This window comes from Phascolarctos cinereus, unplaced genomic scaffold (genome assembly GCF_003287225.1).
Source record: "Phascolarctos cinereus isolate Bilbo 61053 unplaced genomic scaffold, phaCin_HiC Scaffold_4;HRSCAF=312, whole genome shotgun sequence".
Lineage (NCBI taxonomy): Eukaryota > Metazoa > Chordata > Mammalia > Diprotodontia > Phascolarctidae > Phascolarctos > Phascolarctos cinereus.
In genome coordinates, this window is record NW_027555847.1 from 86,802,928 (window position 1) to 86,822,562 (window position 19,635).

Consider the following 19,635-nt stretch of genomic DNA (forward strand, 5'->3'; position numbering starts at 1 on the left):
CATACAAGGAGTCTGATCTTTCAGATTTTTAACTCTCCTTGTAACAACAGACAAAAAAGCAAAGTTGGAACCAACTGCTTTGTCCATTAGGAACTCTGACAGTCTCAGAGACCAGGCAATAGCCAGAATTAAAACACAGATCTTTATCATAGGAAACTGTGATTACATTTGTTCCGTTAGCCCTAAAGGAGACAACTAGGACCAATGAGTGGAAGCTTCTGAATAGCAACAAGGAAAGACGTTTCCCACTGGAGCCATCCAAAAGGTGTTTTTATTTATGCCTATTACTACTTACAGACTCAAAAGGATCTTCTCAAACATTATCTAAGCCTCACTTCCTGTTAGGTGAATGCAATGGTGTCAGAGGGGAAAAGAAGAATTTAACAAACTATGTTAACTTGAACAAGCTTGGGGACTGAAAGAATTTGAATCACTCTTGAATGGCATCTGCATGTAGATTTTACTACTCACAGAATAGTAGAATTTAAACAAATTTTACTAATCTCCCTATATATTTTAAGAACCCAAAGAAGTTCTCTTTTGGGCTACCACTTTGCTCATCAGCACCATATGCATAATTGCTATAAAACTGTTATGTGTGAGAGGTTATTTTTAATCTAGTTACAGACAACTAAGTTGAATTATTTTTTCCATTTTACAGACAGAAGAGTGTAGGCAGAAAAAGTAAGCTGATTTTCTTAAGATAAAGACAATGAGGATAAACAAATTGGGAATAAAATTCCCACCAGTTCCTCTGGACACTACCTCTCCAATACAGAGGTCCAAAATATAGTTTCGCTAAAATGCTTAGTGAGTTTCTAAATGGCAAAGTTGGGTCTTACAAATAAGAGAGTTCAAACTCAAAGAAAGGTTAAGTACAGATTCAGATTCACCAGGTCAAACAGTAGGCAGTGAAGCCCTCTTGTATGCAACTCCAATCGGCAGAGAACAGTAACGAATGCAAGAGACATGGACACAAAAAATCCACTCCTCCCTCATCCCCAGATGAAATGGAAAGGGGTGCACGCATGCAGGATCTGCATGCAATTAGAGCTACATACTAGTGGCCTTTGCTATAGATCCAAGTGTGTGTGTATTACCTAAAATTCTTGAACATGGATATATCACAGAACAATCAAGGATTACTTCCCACTAGAAGTGTTTTTCAACAGGACCCCATTTTAAGTGTATACCCCGGAGGGTATCTCTTACTCTAAACTGATAATTTTTTTTTCCAGCCACTATCCTTGGAATCTAATCACATTGCTACTGGGCACTAGTTTAAAGAATGCACAACTCAGTACCCATTAGCTCTTAGAGAAAAGCCTTCCCAACCTCTCCAAATTTCTTCTAATGGCAGCATTTTAGCTGGCACGTAGTTTGCTCCAAGGACACAGATCTTCTTTTGCACCTTTCCAAAACAAAATCATTTGGATCTCCCTCCCTCCCCACAAAAAAAAAAATCCTTCCAGCAGCATTCGACCGAAGTATAAAGCAACCTGGTTGGCTTCCATGCATCCGATGGCCTCTTCCAAGAGTGAAAACTCCACGCAGACATAGCCATAGTCGTAACCTGGGGACAGCATTTAAATACAGACGGGAGTCATGTTAGTGCCTTGCAAAAGACAAAAGACACAAATCCCCCATTTTCTGACCCCTTCAGTCAATAACCCTCCTAGTGTCCCTTCCTCTCCTCCCCAATACAGATTCCAATCCCACAACAGTAAATGGCATTAAGGAAAAATCTGGATGTTTCTCAATTCAAATTTCAATCCAGATTGGCTTTGCTATCTAATAAATATAAAGTTCCTTTGCCCTCCCCTTAAGAATGACAACCTGTTGAGAGTGCCTTAGAATGGGTAATCCCACAAAGATCAGTTCAGACAGGAAACAGCAACATTTAAGAACAAGTTGAGTGCCCTGGAAAAAAGAAAGTCAGCAGGAGGAAGGTATCTGGAAAAGACTAACTATCTGTGGAAAAGAGGGATCACCCCAAGGAAAACGTGGCAGGGTCACACACACTTCCCAAGGAAGATCACCTTTGCACAAAACAAAAGTACAGAGATATAATAAGGCAGCTATGATTTTTTCCTAACGCCTCAGGAGATTACTGCTTGGCAGAAGCCACATGAGCCCTCTTTTGTATCATTTTTTAAGTCCAATGTCATTTGCATACACAAAGGAAAAAGAAGTGGGCTTGTGAGATCAGTTGGTGCGCTAGTTTTCAAAATGTGAAATCCATGTAAAAAGTACAGAACATATTTATAGCTATTCTTGCCCGGTCAAACAAGCAAGGTATTATTTACCAGACAGAAGAAATTACTTACTCTCTCAAACTCCTTGATAAAGCATAGGGTTATATAATCTTAACTTGTTTTAGATTTTCCCTGCTACTGGCAAATTATTACAACAGCTGACATTTATAAGACATTTTTGACATACAAAGCATTTCACATTTTACATTCATCATCTCATTTTATCTTACAACAAACCCTGTGAGGTAAGTAATTCAAGTATTACCTCTGATATTCAGAGTAGCGGGAAATGACATGTGACTATATAAACTCTGAGGAAGCATACCATATTTGTACACTGGTCATGATTTCCATGCTTCCTGTACTACTGCAAAGGATAGGGACAACGTGAAGTGTGAAGCTAGATGCAGTATTATACAAGTGGAACACAAGGTAGAGAGGAAGTAATTTAGATGAGAATTAAGATTCAAGAAGAGAGAAATGTCATGGGAACTCATGACAATTTGGGGACAAAACGTCAATGTAGTAGGAATTTGACAAGACTGAGTCAAGACACCAGTGGCTAAAACAACTAGGGTAAATTAACTGAAAAAGAAAAAATAAGGTTGAAGTGGGGGACAGTGACAAAAGCAGAACAGCAGAATATAAGAGGAAAGAAGCTATGTCCTGATCACTAGTCCCTTCTCATCTCAAAAAACACAGCACCTGAGCAACTGAAATTAAGGCACAACCTTCAGTGAAGAGAGAGGGTGTATGTATGTGTCTGTGCTCTGTGTGTGTGTGTGTGTATGTACATGTACTTTGTGCATGTGTGAATGTATGCACACCCAATGTGTGCAGATGGTGCCTGAAGAGTAGCTCAGCAGTCTATTTGTCTGAAATGAATGCATTATCTTCCTATCAGAACTAGAAAATTCCTAAAAAAGCAATGGCAAGTTCTGGATTGATCACGTTTGAGTCACCACATTAACCATAAAAAAGTCTTAACATTAGAATTTAGGAGTACTGCAAGTTCATTAAGAAATGTCAAGGGGGCGCAAACTAAAAGGACTAGGGCACTTTTTCTATCACTTAAGAATTAATAACTAAGATGAGGAAATAAAGGCTCCTAGAAATCTCAATATTACCCGTAAAATAGGAAATGGATGGTGTGTCCCACAAAAGGAACTTTTTAGCCACCAACTCCACTCAGACCCTGGATCATGGGACTTGGAGCTAGAAGGGTCCTTACATGCCATCAAATTCAGCTTCTTAATTTAACAGATGAGGAAACTGAGGCCCAAAAAGATTAAGAGATTTTTTTGCCCCAGGTCACAAAGCTAGCTAACTAGCAGAGCCAATATTTGAAGCAACGTCCTATGACACCAAATCCAGAAATCTTTCTGCCGATCCACTGGAGAAAGATAACATTTAGGGTGCACTCAGAATATTTTATACTTGTATATCAAAGATTGAACTACATCTGTCCTTCTAAATTAAACTCAATGCACCAGTAAGTAAATACTTTTGGTAGTTTAATAATTAAAAAGGGCTTTAAATTCCTCTATAGAAAACCAGGTAGAGTGGTAAACATAACTTAGTTCTCTCCACCAGCAAATACCTACTACAAATACCCCAAATGTATGTCAGCAATCACAAACAGCTAGCCATTTAATGAGGAGATGCAATCTCATTCATGCTTTTGCTACATGCCTAAACAGAATGTCCCAAAGACAAGTAAACACTAAGGTAATTATACCAATCCAAGTCTACAACTGAAACTGATGAGGAATTTATGAGCACAAGTTGTAAAAACCCAGAACTTACAGATTCTAAGAAGGGAGGAGAGAGTTGGGGCCTGGAAAAGCGCTACTGTGTGAGGCTCTCGCAGGGCTACAAAATATTCACATTACACTAAGGGCCAACAATCACTGAGAAGTGAAAAACAGCAAGTTGTGTTCAATGCATTTGAGGATACTCTATGTTACCTCTAGGCATCTATTACTGCTCAAAGAAAAGTGTGTCAACCCCATATTACACCTCATTCCAAACTATAGGTTCTAGCATATCTGACACCAAAAGGAATGTCTGAAGAAAAAAAGGCATTTTGACAACAACCATTCTTCCACCCCACACCATCACAGGGCTATAGTTGATATGTGCGCCAATTAGTTAGCAGCAGTCTTTCTCTAGTGACAGAAAGCATAGATTTCCATGTGTATATTGGTTGCTGATTTGAATTATCCCAAAAAGTCTAGAACTAAAAAGGATCTAGTAGTCATATAATCAGGAAACACAGGTACAAAGTTATCATACCAACTATTCAGAGACCCAGAGATCACTCTGAAGAAGAAAAAAATATGGCATGGATTGAGATTGAAACTTGTTAAGTACTCACTGATTTCCCCTAAAATTGAGATAACTAAATGAAACTAAATTCAAAACATCAAAAGGCCGATTTTAGAAACTAATTAATAAATACAAGTCCTTTCTGCCTTATTCTTTTTTTTTTTTATCCTGGGCTAGAAAAGAAGGCATATCTGAATCAGATATTAAGGAAATTATCTGGTACTACCTATGTGGCACACAAAGACGACAGGAAGATGAATGTTAGGGCAACTCACTGTTATTTGGGATACTAAAATGTTTTGGCAGGCTGGTACTTCTTGGTACTTATTTGTAAAGCTGAAATAATTGGTGTGGCATTCCAGTCACCTCACTTCAGTTGTGCTCACTGACATAGGAATGGCTTCATGCACTTCTTTAGGCTGCTCACAAGAAAAGGTGAAAACAGGGCAGAGGTAGAAAAACGTGTCAAAACAAATGAGAGCTCTAGCTCTTCCCTACCTCCACTTACCACCTGATCTCTTCTCTCTGGAGCAGTATTTGTGGTGAATGAGGCAGGTGCTTTAAGGGGATATGTCAGGTAAAGAAACCTAAAAACACTTTACATACATCCAAAACACACAACCATTCAAATGCCACCATTGTGGAATTATCAGAAAAGTCATGGTAATATTTGTTGCTTATGACAATGACAGTAAGCCAATCTAAGTGCTAGTTAATAATAAAGTCTTTCTTTTTTCATCTAGTCTAACCCCCTTCCAAATTCATGAATCCTGTCTTTGATATTGCCCACAAATGCTCCTATAGCACTGTTTATCTAATATAGACATACTGCATTAACTTCACAACTAATCTGGTAAAACCCAGGTTCTAATATGGAATTCAGATATTGCATACTTGGAGACTCTTGAGAAGCCTGTGGCCCTCTTGAAAAAGACAAGTCACAATGGCACAATGAGAGATGGAAAAGAGACATTCAAAACATAAAAAATATTGGAGTTTGACTGACTTCAGAGAATTTGGTTACTTGATCAGTACCAAATAAAGTACTCTACAAATAATTCAATTCCATTAAAAAAGCATTTATATTAATCATCTATGATTTGGATCTTAATGGGCTTCTGTATGATACAAAAAGAAAAAGACTCCCTTTTCTAACCACTCTACTTTTTCAGGTAGAATAAACAAAAGGGTTTTTCAAGTGCTAAAATACTCTAAAGTGCTATGAGTATTTTTTAAAATAAAACAATATTAACTGACTCAAAAGACTCTCAACTATTTAACTTTCATTTTGCTTATTCCCAACAGTGAGTGTTACTTCTCAACTACAGAAAAGGTTTCTCATGATTTGAGGAGTTAAAAAAAGTAAAGTACTCCCTTTAAGTCAGGATTTTAGACATAACCAAACCAGAATTCACCAAACCACCAGAATTCCCACCAAGGGTTTGATCAAGGATGCCACAACAAACTGAGGAATGTTAGCAATTCCTTCTGATTTGCTAAATAATTTTACTGGTTGCAGCTACAGCCTTCAATGCAATACTCACCTGCAGAATGGGAGATTTTCCAATTTCAATAACAAACATGAAATCCATCACTCTGACAACACCCTTAAAGCAAATCTGTGACTTTTTACAAGCACTTTCAATTCTATTTCCTGTCAACTATATAAAAGGTTTAATGACTTAAAATAAAAACTGATAGAAAAGCATTAACAGGCTACTTGTTAACTATGTTTGAAAATTACACATGGTGCTATATATCTAGTTCTTCAATAGCACAAACCGGTTATGAAATGAAGTGCAAAACATTACGTACTTCTACACAAAGACCGTCCCCTAGGATCACTTCAACTTGTCGGTTTTACCGAAGAAGGCATTCATACGATTACTGTCAATGGTATTCAATATTTATCACACAATCTATATGCAAAACAATGGGTTGGACTCTCTGAAAGACATAAAGATGAATAAAATCCTATCCCTGCTCTGAAGAAGCTCAATCTAGTAGACAAGATGACAAGTACTCAAATAACTATGACACAAAATACAATGTAATCAGTGCCAAATGATAATACAAATTACAAAATACAAACCAAAAAAAAGTACTTTCTCTTTTTCATTTTCAGTTCAGAAGAGGGTGGAATTATTTCCAGCTAGGAGCAGTGAAAAAGAAAAGTCACAGAGGCAATGGAAATGAGGTTGCTGTCTTCCATTAAGTCAGTATAGAACTAGCACAAGTAAGATGAAAAGAAATCACTGCATTTGGTCCATGACATTTGGCATCATAGTGTCCTTAGCCACTAAGAGCATATAATCAAAGTTAATTTAGTTCAGGATGGACAAAACAGTCCTTTTGCCATTTGTGCCAAAATGACAGCACTAATATCATAACATAGGTTTGTTCACCTCCAATCTGGCTCACTAGGCAAAATCATTGTCCAACACTGACCCATATCTTTGTAAGTTCTTCCTTCTAACACATGCTAAATTATCACTTTATTTACTCATTTTTAGTACATTGCTGTTTCTCCTCTCACATACACTTTGCAATGAGTTACAGTAAATTTGCCATCAAATAACCCATGAAGTTTATCACATACAAGACACAAGTCTAACCATGCTTAACTTTCTAATCAAAAAGCCCAGTAAGGGCACAGCATTAACGCGCAGAGAAACGTCTGTCTGTGATTCTAAATGTAACATTTGGTGTTCCAGTGAGCCAAATAAGCAATTTCAATGGCTCAGCAATAGAAAAAATGAGAAGTGGGTATTTTAAAAACTGGTACTTCCACACTTTGGGAGACCCTGTAATCTTCTCAATTAGGATACTCCTTCCATTGGTACAGATTATAACCCACATATGCTTTCTATGCTTTCTAATCCTATGCAATTCTTACTCATATTCCTCCATAGTTCTTCCTCAGGTGAGCCACTCAATGCACTAGAGGCCTTCCTGAAGGTTTTGTTACTTTTTACGGCTACCAATGAGACAGTTTATTTGGCCAACTGTCATTCCCTGTTCTCATTACATAACCAACCCACCTCCTTTTCTGAAGCTGTATTTCCTTATACTATTTAGGCCATCAGTGACATGCTAAAGTCTATTTATGCCCATCTTTTCCCTGCCTTTTGGCTCACCCACAACTTGGATTCCTTGAGGAAAATGGTGTTCACAAGATACAGAATTATACAGCTTCAGCTGGAGATTAATTTGTGTTTTAAAAGATGGCATGTGTATAAGTGAACATCTCAAGATTGTTTAAAAAAAAAACCACCCAAAACACTGCAATTTACCAGATGAAATCTAGCCTACTCTATTACTCCAATTCTGGGCACAATTCATAACTCCTCTACAGTAACTGCACAATAGTACATATTCAATGAACTGGACATCCAACTGTGTGCCTTGATAGCAGGCACTTTTCACCCATTTAGTTTTCCTATATGGATTACTAAACCAATTTCCTGACTTTTATGGATATCAATGAGGAGACCCTACAATGTTCTGGGACAGGATGCAATCAGCATATTCTAATAAATACATATATATATATATATATATATATATATATATATATGGAGATATATAGCTAGATAGATACACACATATACACAGACATGTTAGTAAACCAGCACTTTACTTTCTTTTAATAGAATATAGGTAACAACTTGAAGAGCCAACAACAGGCCTTCAACACAAGATTCTTAACAAGATCAGAAAAATAAAAATACACCAGATATCGCTTTTTACTGGGATTGTTTTTAGAAGCTGCATTAATTAATCCAATATACATTTTCCTTTACAATTTCTCTTAATGACCAGAATGTTTGTTAGTTTTGTATGAATATATAAACTTTGGAAATTGCCTACCATTTTCCACACAAAACAACTGAAACAAACAAGGTAATAGAACATATTTACAACCAAGTTAACACACTGCTGCACAAGAGCAAGCTAGAGTAAGGCCTCAACTAGATATAGGGATTTCATTAGAAGATTTACTTCAGACTTAGAAACAGCAAAAAAAAATGTCTTTAATTCAAATTTAACTGCTATATTACCAAGAAAATCTAAACCCAAGCTTATGAAACCTATTATTATTCCTTCATCCCAATCAACAATTCTTGGCCATTTGATACATTAAAAGTATATTATCACCATCTCTCAATAAGCCATTTTTTGTGGTTTAGAAGTATAATCCCATAATTCATCACCAGCCTTCAGTCCAAGTCAGACTTATGAAACCTTAGAATTGCAAGGGGAATTATTAAACCTTCTACTAATACCCCTAGACATATCTTTAGCACTAATATTAAACCCATCACTGATTTTTGCTACTCACATTCATCGTAGGCACTAAAATTACATAGAGTACTAACAGAGGATATTATTTGCTTTCTCACCATTTTATGAAACTACAAAATATATTGGGGGGGAAAAATCAACCAGTCTTTTCTTTGTTTTCCAGAATGTTCCCCAGGGTGAAAACAGTGTCAGGCATCATGCTACAAAGCTGCGGGGGTGAGGTGAAGAAGGGCAGGACAATCTCAGGAGAAACCAATAATGGCCAGTAAAGAACTTCTAAGTTCTCCAAATGGAGAGATACTAGGCTACTTCTCATATCTGGCTGTTAACAGAGTCAGTTCCAAAAGGAGTTTAAATTACTCAATACTTTTTATTTAAAGAACAATTTCTTTCTGAGGAGTCCAAAATATTACAAAGTTGTTTCATTAATTATTTTAATATTCTATGAAGACAAGCATACTTCCAGGGGTGGGGAACCTGTGGCCTCAAGGCCACATGTGACCTTCTAGGTCCTTGGGTGCAGCCTTTTGACTGAGTCCAAGTTTTACAGAATAAATCCTTCAATTAAGGGGATTTGTTCTGTGAAATTTGCGTTCAATCAAAGGGCTGCACTTGAGGACCTAGAGGGTCACATGTCATCTCAAGGCTGCAGGTTCCCCACCCCTGGATTAAAGGCAGTACTACCACATATAGAGGAAAAACCTGCCTAAAAGTGAGATAGGAACTAAATGTCCTAAATCATTGTTCTGTCATGATTAAAAAAGTAGACCTTTAAGTGGAGTCAGACAATCCTCTTGTTACCTATATTTTTGAGATTGGAATTATTTCATTGTTTTAAGTATGCCTAGAGAGTTAGGCAAATAAGCATTCTTTCATATGACCCTAAGAGTTAGGTAACTGCATTATTCTTTATTCCTTTATTATGCCTTCCAACAGAGAACTTATTCTTTCAGTTTCTACTTCACTCAAGCTCATGTATTTGCATGTGGAATAACTATTCGCTAATCTTTCTTCTTCTAGAAGGCTACTGCCTTTCAGGTCAGACTTATTTGGGCTTTCAACATTATCTGTATTTTTGAAAAGTCCATTTCCTATTGTTGCCTGGTAAGTTAAGGATTACCACTGGCTGTGTATTTTGCTATCTACAATTAACTTAAAATTATGTTTCCATGGTAGCCTATTTATGTTTTCAATCATACAGAGGTAATTTGTTTATTCAATAAAATGTACTAAACATCTATTTTGTGCTGCACACTGAGGGAGATAACTTAGATAAGAATAACTTTCGATGTAGCTCAAACTCTAACAGGGGGAGGAAAGGAGGTAAGACAAAAGCTCAGGTAATTAATAAACATTACACACTAAATATATTAAAGAACTACAAAACAAATTGTTACTAAAGTCCTGGGGGACTTAGAAGGGGTGGAAATAGACAGGGACCAGGCAAGATTTCCTGGAGAAGATACCATTCTGAGCTGGGCTTTAAAATTTAAAAGGAAATTCAAAAGGTAAAGACAGGGAAGATAGGTATTACATTAATTTTTTTGTGTGTGTATGAGAGAGATCATTCAACGTCCCTTCTCACTAATGAATTCCACAAAACATTTGCCTATAGCAAAGAGACTTTCATGAAATCATTAGCAAATATATAAATCATTCATTTCTTATGAAAATAACAGAACCTAAGTTCCTCTTAAGACTGGAGATGTTGTTTATTACACCAAAAATAAGGACACAAAAGAATAAATCACAAATTTACAAAGTTCCAAGCTGTAACTTTATTAAGGACAAAATACTACAATAACATTATATCTATATAACATCTGGACTGAATTAAGTCTAAGAATTATCAATAAAATGACTCTACCACAAAGACAATGGTGCAGATCATAACATCATTTACACTCGTGAGGACAGACAGTAAGTATCCATAGCCCTTATGAATAGAAATGCTAAGTAATACATCTTTACATGAAGTGATTTATTAGGAGCCTTATATTCAGTCATTTAGAAAAGTCACTTAATTACATACAAAAGAAATAGAAATGCTTTGTTTTATATTCTAAATGTGAAGGGGTGGGAAAATGCTGGGGAAAAGAGTGAGCACAGCTCTTGGGTACAGTTGCAGAAGGCAGGAAAGAGCCTGTTACAATAACAACTACAACAACAACAACAACAACAATAAACCCCACAAAACCCTATAACATCTTTTAGGAATGGTCTCTGCCTGGTCTCCTTTGAAAACTTACATATTATTCCTCCTCTCTTGGATTAAAGCAGAGAAGCAAATGGTCCCCCAATCTGAAGCCAAGATACAGGTTTAATAATGGAAGTCCTACCTTCTCAATATCCATCCCACACAAAGGAATACAGTACAAAATGAGTCTCTCTAATCCCAAAGAGGCACTAGAATCCCCACTCTAGTCTTATTAAAATTGGAAGCCTTGTCCAAAAGCAAATGACTTGTCCAGCAGGAGGGATGGGAAAGAACTAGAGATAAAGCTACAAAGCAAGGATTAATTCCACCTAAAGAAGGGAGAGGAACTCAACAAAGCAGTAGAAGTGGGTTATAAGCAAGCTTCAATTGCTTCCCGCAGATTGGCATTAAAAATGCCTTCCCCAATTGCAGACAGATGTACTCCATCTTGGCTAAATAGTTCTGGGGAAGAATATACAATCTGATCATGTCTCAACACCGAAATTCCAGAGAGGCTACAAAACTTAGAAAGTTCTTTAATCAGTGCCTTCCTGGCTTTATCAACTGCGCCAGGTTTCTGGGCCCCTGGCCATATTCTCCTGGGGAGTAAAGCTGACCATATAATCTTTGCTTTAGGAAAGGTTTTGCATAATGTTATCAAATCGTTTTTCATGGTGATTATTAGGCCTAGCTTAGTCTGCTGGACTAAGTCATTTTCCCCTAAGTGAATTATTATCACATTTGGCGAAATGCCCTGCCATACCACTGACTGAATGAGGGGTAATAACTGGTCCCATAGCATCTCTCTTGTACCAAGCCAGGAGACCCGAGCTCTGCTGGAGGCTATCCCTAATTGTGTTCCATATGGCCGGCACCATACTCTTTTCTCAGGCAAAACTACGGTGTGGCCACATACCCATACTTCAGGGGGATGAACCCGTAGGTACTGAATCTCTCCTGAAATAAAAAACAAAAAAATTAATTTAATAAGCTGGTATCCATCAAAAATTCCCACCACCCACTCAAAAGAGCTTAAATGATGACCTTTTGCAAGGTCATACAAAAACATGAACTCCCCAAAATATCAGAGGACTCTGGGAGCAGCCAAGAGATGACAGAAACAGCATCTACAGGCATCATGAATTCAAACCCCTAATGGGCAAATAAAGTAGGGAAACATGAAAGTTTCTAAACATATTAAAAAGCTCCTCAGAGCAAGTACAACATCCTCTACTGCCTTTAGGGATGTGATGGTGAATACAGAGGTTAAAAAGGGAAAAGAGAAGATAGTCCTTTTTTTATACCCCACATACACCCAAATGTACTCAACCGAAATGCATGGGCCCTCTCATTTTCCCACACAAAATTAAACATCCCTGCCACCTCTGACACACTATTAACTTTGGTCTGAATGTAAATCACCTCACTAGCTTTGGAAGGGAAAAAACATGTAAGTAAACACTGAAAAATAATACTGATTTTAGACTGTACTCATTTTATGATGAAAAACAGTGTGACCTATATTCCAACAAATACAGTATATTTTTTAAATGAAATTTCCCTTTATAAAGGGGTATGTTAATTTTACTTTTTTTTATCTCAGCCTTAAAGAACATAATTGGTGATTGTTAACATTTACCATGTTGTATTCCCTAAAATATCTAGCCTACCTCCTGCTCTGATATATGGTAGGAATGCTACTAAGGTCACTCTCCTTGAACAAAATCCTTGAGTAACTTACTAATCATAACTTACCAAGATGGCAGTTCTCCTGAACCCAAAAATAAAAAAAAATATCCTGACATTGTGATATGAACATTGTTACTTTGTTCAAATTATTACAAATTTCCTTAGGGCCCTGAAACAATACATTCCGTAGCTAATGTTTAGAGCCAAAACAGGACTCTACTTTCAAAGCCCGGGGAGCTCAAACCCAGATCCAGCATGCTGGGGATATCCAAGATTAGCCAATGATGTTGTAAGTATATCCTACTACCACCACCACCATGAATCCTTGCTGACTGAGATACAAAATTTCAATGTAAGGTGACCTCCAAGGCAACAAAGATGTTTTAAATCAACAGGAAGGGATTTAGCAAATTAACCTATCAGCTCCCAAGATAAAGTAGGGTTCACCTTATGTAAGGTTTGTTACCCAAATGAACGCACACTGTTCTAAAAATGTTAAAACCAAAATCCTGAATTTCAGGCTTCTAAAGAAATTATTTTGGCCCTTCCTTTTTTTAAAACTTAGTAACAAAACCTAGCCTTACTGGCAAACAACTGACCCATGTGGGCAAGTATTCTCTATTCTATCCTTTCCTCACTATCTAACAAAACCTAATCCTTTAGTGCATCAAGTGCATTAAACCCTCATGTCCCACTATGTCTTTAAGTCTGAAGTGATCTCAAATGAACACTATCAAATGCCCATTTGTTTTTTTCTTTACATTCTAACAAATAGCCAATCTACTCTAAAGAGGCTCTAAAAATGTCATGACTGTCAGTCTAAATCTGATACAAGCTAAGTGAGAGGCTTTTCTTCAAAGCTCTACCCTTCATCAAGCTTTCTTCTCTTCCTAGTATTTACACAAAATTCATATCTCAAATTATAGCACCCATTTGCAAGGAGGGTACATTCTCAATAGCTCCCCCTCTATTCAGACTTCATATAGCGAAAAACTTGAAAAATAATAACAAACAAAAACCAAAAAATCCAACAATTCCCATGTATGCTTAAAGTGAGTTTGCAGAAAACCAAAAATTCTCCTTCTGCTACCACTATCTCCACCCCAGGCTCACCTGATCCCTCCAGCTCCGCTTCATGGGATTCCTCTCTGGGCGTGCCGCTCTCCTCTCAGCCACAGCATCCATCCTCTGCCTCCGCGAGGGTCACCCAGCCCTGGAAGAACGCCTCCTGGCTTCCCAAATATACCTGTGGTTTAAGCTGGCACAACCTCTACCAGCCACCTCTCCTTGGAGCTCACTTCTAAACAGCTTACCCAACCACAAGTATGAAACCCAGCATGACTCTTGGTTGAGAACAGCCTTCTCCAGTTTCAAAGTAGCAGCAAGTAAATATGATTTTTTTTTCCAATTAGGCTTATACTTGGTTCTCCTATATAACTCTAAAAATGTTTACCTATGTGAATTTGCATATATCAAGAGGAAGAAATTTGCATTTAGTTTTCCATAAAGATCAATGTAGTCTCCAATTGTGTTCCTATCCACAGCATAAAACCATCCCAGTTTTGTTAATATCTCATATTAATTCTCCAGGTTCACAACTATCTACCACTAGATAAAAAGGTAAATAATTCTGACAGAACTAAAGGAATGAACTGCTATGTATTTTTCAGGTACATGTTAGTGTATGATGAAAATAAATTTATCCAAGATACTTGGAAGTATGAACGTTGGATCAGCAGGAAATCAGGCATCCAAAAATGAGGCTTAAGTCATCTGACTTCACATTACTTTAATGTAGTCTAGTCGACTGAATAAAATAACCATGCTGCTTATTACATGTGAATGTTCAAAGTCCTAGGGAGAGTTTTCATTCCTAGGCCCAACGGACAGATAGCCTAAAAGTCTGACCAGATTTAATATGTTGTTCACCACTACTACCTGAGGTCAGGTAGAACACTTCATAATCATCAAATGGAAAAGATTTAATTTGCCTTTTCCTACCCACAGAATCTTCCATGGACCCATCTCAGCAGCCCTCAAATTTGGTAAAACTAATTCATGAAACAAGACTAAAATTATTCTGTGGGGCACGCACATGGACATTTCAGTTTCATATGTCTTATTAGTAAAAGCAACCCAGAAGTCCTCATTATCTTCACTTTGACCTCTTTAAACAAAGGAAACAACTCTTATATAACTCAGAATGTTTATATGCTCACTTTGTTTCAAATCATCACCGAAAAAGCTATAATGATACTGATTGCATTCACAAATTTAAAGAAACTTGTGAAATTTGGGCAGTAATATTTAGCTCAGAAAAATGTCATGAATGAGATAATGTTTGTGACTAATTCTGAGTTGTCTGCAGAAAGGTATGAGAGAAACTTAAGACACCATCATTTAGAATCTAAAGCAACCTTAACTTTATCGTCATTCATTGAATTCCTTTCCAAATGAGTACATAACAAAACTGCAAATTTAGGCTGGAGTGTGGTTCTGGGCTTCTTAACTTGTATAACAGCTAATTCCCTACCAGTAAGACAGAGTCTCTTTGCTACCTCTGAGGTTGCTGGACATCATTTTCAAACTATGAAAAAGAATTCCATAACAAAGATAATCTGGACCAAAAATCTAAAGGATCTAAATTTGTGGTCCCTAATGATTTACCTGTAAGTAACTTTTATTTGTATATACCAAAATTACTACTTGCATAGTTTTAGAAACCAGACTTCTTTAAATAGAACATTTGGAGCTCTTATCATAATGTATTTTTAAACTCAAAATTGTAATTTTCAGCTAAATTTGCATCATCTTTCTTACATCCTGGGTCTCCTACTATGGCCAGCTTGCCTATTATAAGCAATGTTGTATAAGTAGCTAGCATAAATATATCAATTCTTCTAAGTGTATTGTGTATATGTATACTTCCCAAGCAAGGAATTTTAAATATATCCTATTGCACATTCAAGCATTTCAACTTAGTTACATCTATGATTCATAGCACCAATAATAACTAGTATCTAACAACTTAAAAATTCCAGAGAAACTGCAAAGATAAAGATGAATATCTGATCCCCTTTATTCTCTGTTTTAAGATTGTCTTAAGAGATAAAAAAGGTCTATTTTCCAACCTACACAGCAAGTTCACGGTGTTAAAAAAAAAAATTCTCTGCCATAAAAGGCAATGCAATATATACCATTAGACATAGTTGATATATAGGTTGGTTTTGCTAAACTGCTTTTTCCCCTATTTCTTTAAAAAAAAATTTTTTGTTACAAGGGACGGCTTGCCAAGTTGGGAAAAGGAAGGAAATATCTGGAAATAATATGATGTAACAACAAAAGGCATTAATTAAAATTTTTTAAAAAGAAACAAAGCAGTATAACAAGAAAAATGTACAAGGGATACTAAAATAATTTCACTTACTTTAGTGGAATTTTTAGGGAGGCCATGTTGCATCCCGACAAGAAAAGACACAGTAGGGCTGCCTGTGATTGTCACTGAACACCCTCCTTTTCTGGGCTCAGTTTTCCATCCATAAAATAAGTGAGTTGAACTAGATGACCTCTAAGATCCCTTCCAACTCTTAACAGCCTATGATGTTACATTATCAGAAATAATTCACACCACTACAACTAAAGAATTTCACTCTCAGATCAATTTAACTTTGTTACCTTGGCATTTCATTGAGAAGAATTATGGGGAATATAAGAATCATCACTCAAAGTCCAAGGCCCATTTCTATTGCGGGGCAATATGGATCTCCTTCACCATAATTTCAATCTTAAAAAAAGTGAGAGTACCCTCCCCAAATCCTAGTTTTCTTTAACCTGTTGTGGCTCTAGTAATCACCCATGTAACTAAAGTTTTTCTTAATCTATAGTTTCAATCTGTTTAATCTCTTGAGAAACAATAAAGTACAATGAAAAATGCTTTGGTCCTTGAATGGAAAAGACTTAAGTTCAAATCTCAGTTTATTGTGTATGATCTGAGGCTATGTCCTCATCTGTAAAATAGAGATAATGTCTACAAGACCTATCCTCACAGATATTGAAAAAAGTGCTTTGTGAACCTAAAAATGACATATAAATGTGAGTTATTTTTATTATTGAGGTAGATAAGTCTGTATACTAGGAAATTAAAATCAGAGACCTGAAGAAATGCTCACGTTAAGTGTTTCACCTAAATTCTCATTCGTAGAACAGATGGATGTCGGAAGTAATTTTTAAGTTCCCAGGAAAGTATCTGTATAACCATTATGTAAATATTTGTAAGAGGCAAATTACATGTCCACCTTATATAAGCAAAATGAATAAATACACTGTTGAAGCACAAGGTAACACTACCAGTAAACATGCTTTGTTTTTAAAATCATCAGATAAATCATACCCCTATAGCTTCAAGGGAAATACCTGACACAACAGTGCTGTGACCCACACTTTATTTACAACTAAAATGTGCCCTATCAATCACAAACATTATGCTTCCAATACTTAGTAATCCATACCTAGCAATGATTTCTTACACAAACAAGTAAAGACTGCTTCAGAGTATGTGGCGAAAGAAAAAAAAAAAAGAACAGAGTATGTGGGGAAAACACATGCAAATTACCTTCTACTCAGAGAACGACATCAAGCAAATACCTGGTACACACAAAGGAAACAAGGAAATTACAGGCATTTGTATTAGAGTAAACTATTCATTACAACTGCCAAATAAACAAAAACTAAAGATAGTAATTCATCCTACTCTCCATCCAAGTTACTTGGGAAAAAACAGCAAACAAACTGTTGAAATAGAGCCACTCAACTCAGTTTTAACCAGTCTCTTCATCATCTTCCTTTTTACAAAAAAAAAAAAGGTCTTCCCATTGTAAAAGTACATTCCCATCCTCACAACTAGATAGCACAGCTTGCTCCACTCATTTTTTTCCAGGAACAAGAAAACTCATGTTATATCGCATGTAATTGAAAGGAACGTTTAACGCAAATGTGAAAATCACAGGCATAACAAGTTTCAAAATCTTTTGCTTTCTTTTTCTTCCTAGGCAGTGATTCCTTGCTGGATATTAAATGTTATCTTTTAGAGGAAAAGGCTCATGATATAAGAAATCAACTTACCTGAGGTCACTTGCAACAGGTTTCCCAGTCTGTACCCCACTGCCTGAACATGAGGGAGGCATGTCAAGATTCTGAACTCTGAGGATGTAGCTGTCTCCCAAGCATATACCCCCGACGGTCAACGACTGACTAAAAAGAGCTGGTCCCCTTCAGTTCTTTTTCAATTAGGTAACACAATAAGGAACAAGCATAAACTGCCAAATCCAATCAAACAGCAAACAGATAGACTGTGATCTGTTACATTTTTATATTTTCAGAAAAAAAGAATTACACTGGTAATTCCTCTCTGCCATATATATATACACACACACACACACACACACATATATATATACACATATACATACACATACACAGAAGATATATTTAAATCAATCATCATTTATTAAGCACCTACCAAGTGCAGAGTGTTAGTGATACAAAGAAGTATTCTGCTGGGGGTACACAACTGTACAAAGTTATGGAAAGGACAAAGAGAACTACTAAAAACTAGTAGGATAATAGAAGAGTTTCCTGTAGAAGGTGATATCTGAGATCATCTTGAAAGGAAGCTAAGGATGCTGAGGTAGAAGTGAAGAAAAGTATGTTCTAAGCACAAGGAAGAGCCTGTGCAAAGGCAAAAAAAAAAAGGAGGAGGGGGCAGCCTGCCTGAATTCAGGACCCTGCAAGTAGGCCAGCTCACTAGAAGGCAGAGTATATGATGGGGAGAAATGGGAAATACATGAGAAAAGTGGGCTGAAGCAAGATCACTAAGGTTGGTAAATGTTAATCCTAGGGGCAACAGGGAACCATTGGAAATTCTTAAGTAGAGGAGTGCCACTGTCTCAGACCTGTACTTCAGTCAAATTATTTTGGCAAAACCAGAGCACAGTTTATCTAAGACTATAAAGACAAACATTACTGAAAAACATAAGGATTCTGATTAATGCAATGATCAATCACAATTCCAGATGACTGATAACGAAGCCAGCTGCCCACCTCCTGACAGAGATATGATGGACTCATGATGCAAAAGAAGAAACCTATTTTTGATCATGGCCTACGTGAGAATCTGTTTTGCTTGATTAGGCATATTTGTTACAAGGGTTTTGTTTTTCTTTTTCCTCAAGGAGGGGAGTGGAGGTAGGAGGGAGAGAAAATGAATTTTTGTTAATTGAAAAAAATTTTGTAATATGTTTTGTCAGCTATATGGATGATGGATTAAAAAGAGGAGAAACTAGAAGCTAGGAGATAAATGAAGAGTAATTACAATATTCTGGGGAGAATATAAAGGCCTGAACTAAGGTGGTGACCACATGAGTGAAGAAAGGGGAACAGATGTGAAGGATGTTGTAGAACTAGAATCAACTAGGTTTGAAAACCGACTGACTTATGACAAAGGTAACAGAGAACTCAGGGTTACTCTGATGTAACCAACCTGGGAAACTGGACAGATGGTGGTGTCATCAACGGAAATAAGTCTGGGAGAAGGATTACATTTACAGAAGGAAGATAATGTACAAATGTTATTGGAGAAACCTTAGAAGTTTCAAAAATGTCAAGGAAATAACCAATATAACCAAAGTCAACCAATCAGCACTATAAGGTGAATAAACACATTCCTCTGGTGTGAACCAGGAAAAACTGGGTCTTACAGTAAAATAACTAAAAACACAAGGAATCTCTTCAGAGATATATCAACTACAGAAACATTTTCAAAAAAGAATGAAAGAAAGAGAATCAAGAAAGTAAATTTGACTA

At 36.7% G+C, this 19,635-nt stretch overlaps 1 protein-coding gene and 1 long non-coding RNA gene across 3 annotated transcripts in view; both read right to left on the minus strand.

Annotated features, from left to right (window-relative positions):
• The window catches only part of RBM6 (RNA binding motif protein 6), a 102,795-nt gene that overhangs the window by 57,490 nt on the left and 25,670 nt on the right, over positions 1–19,635 (minus strand). For both annotated transcript variants that reach the window (XM_020998940.2, XM_078152364.1), the window contains one exon: positions 1,500–1,573. In XM_020998940.2, the coding sequence (XP_020854599.1) occupies positions 1,500–1,573 (74 nt within the window). The remainder of the gene's footprint in view (positions 1–1,499; positions 1,574–19,635) is intronic.
• Positions 10,643–19,631, minus strand: LOC110216897 (uncharacterized). The gene is made up of 2 exons (XR_002326904.2): positions 13,888–19,631; positions 10,643–12,042 (listed from the first exon to the last, which is right to left on the minus strand). It is a non-coding gene; the product is annotated as an uncharacterized LOC110216897 (long non-coding RNA).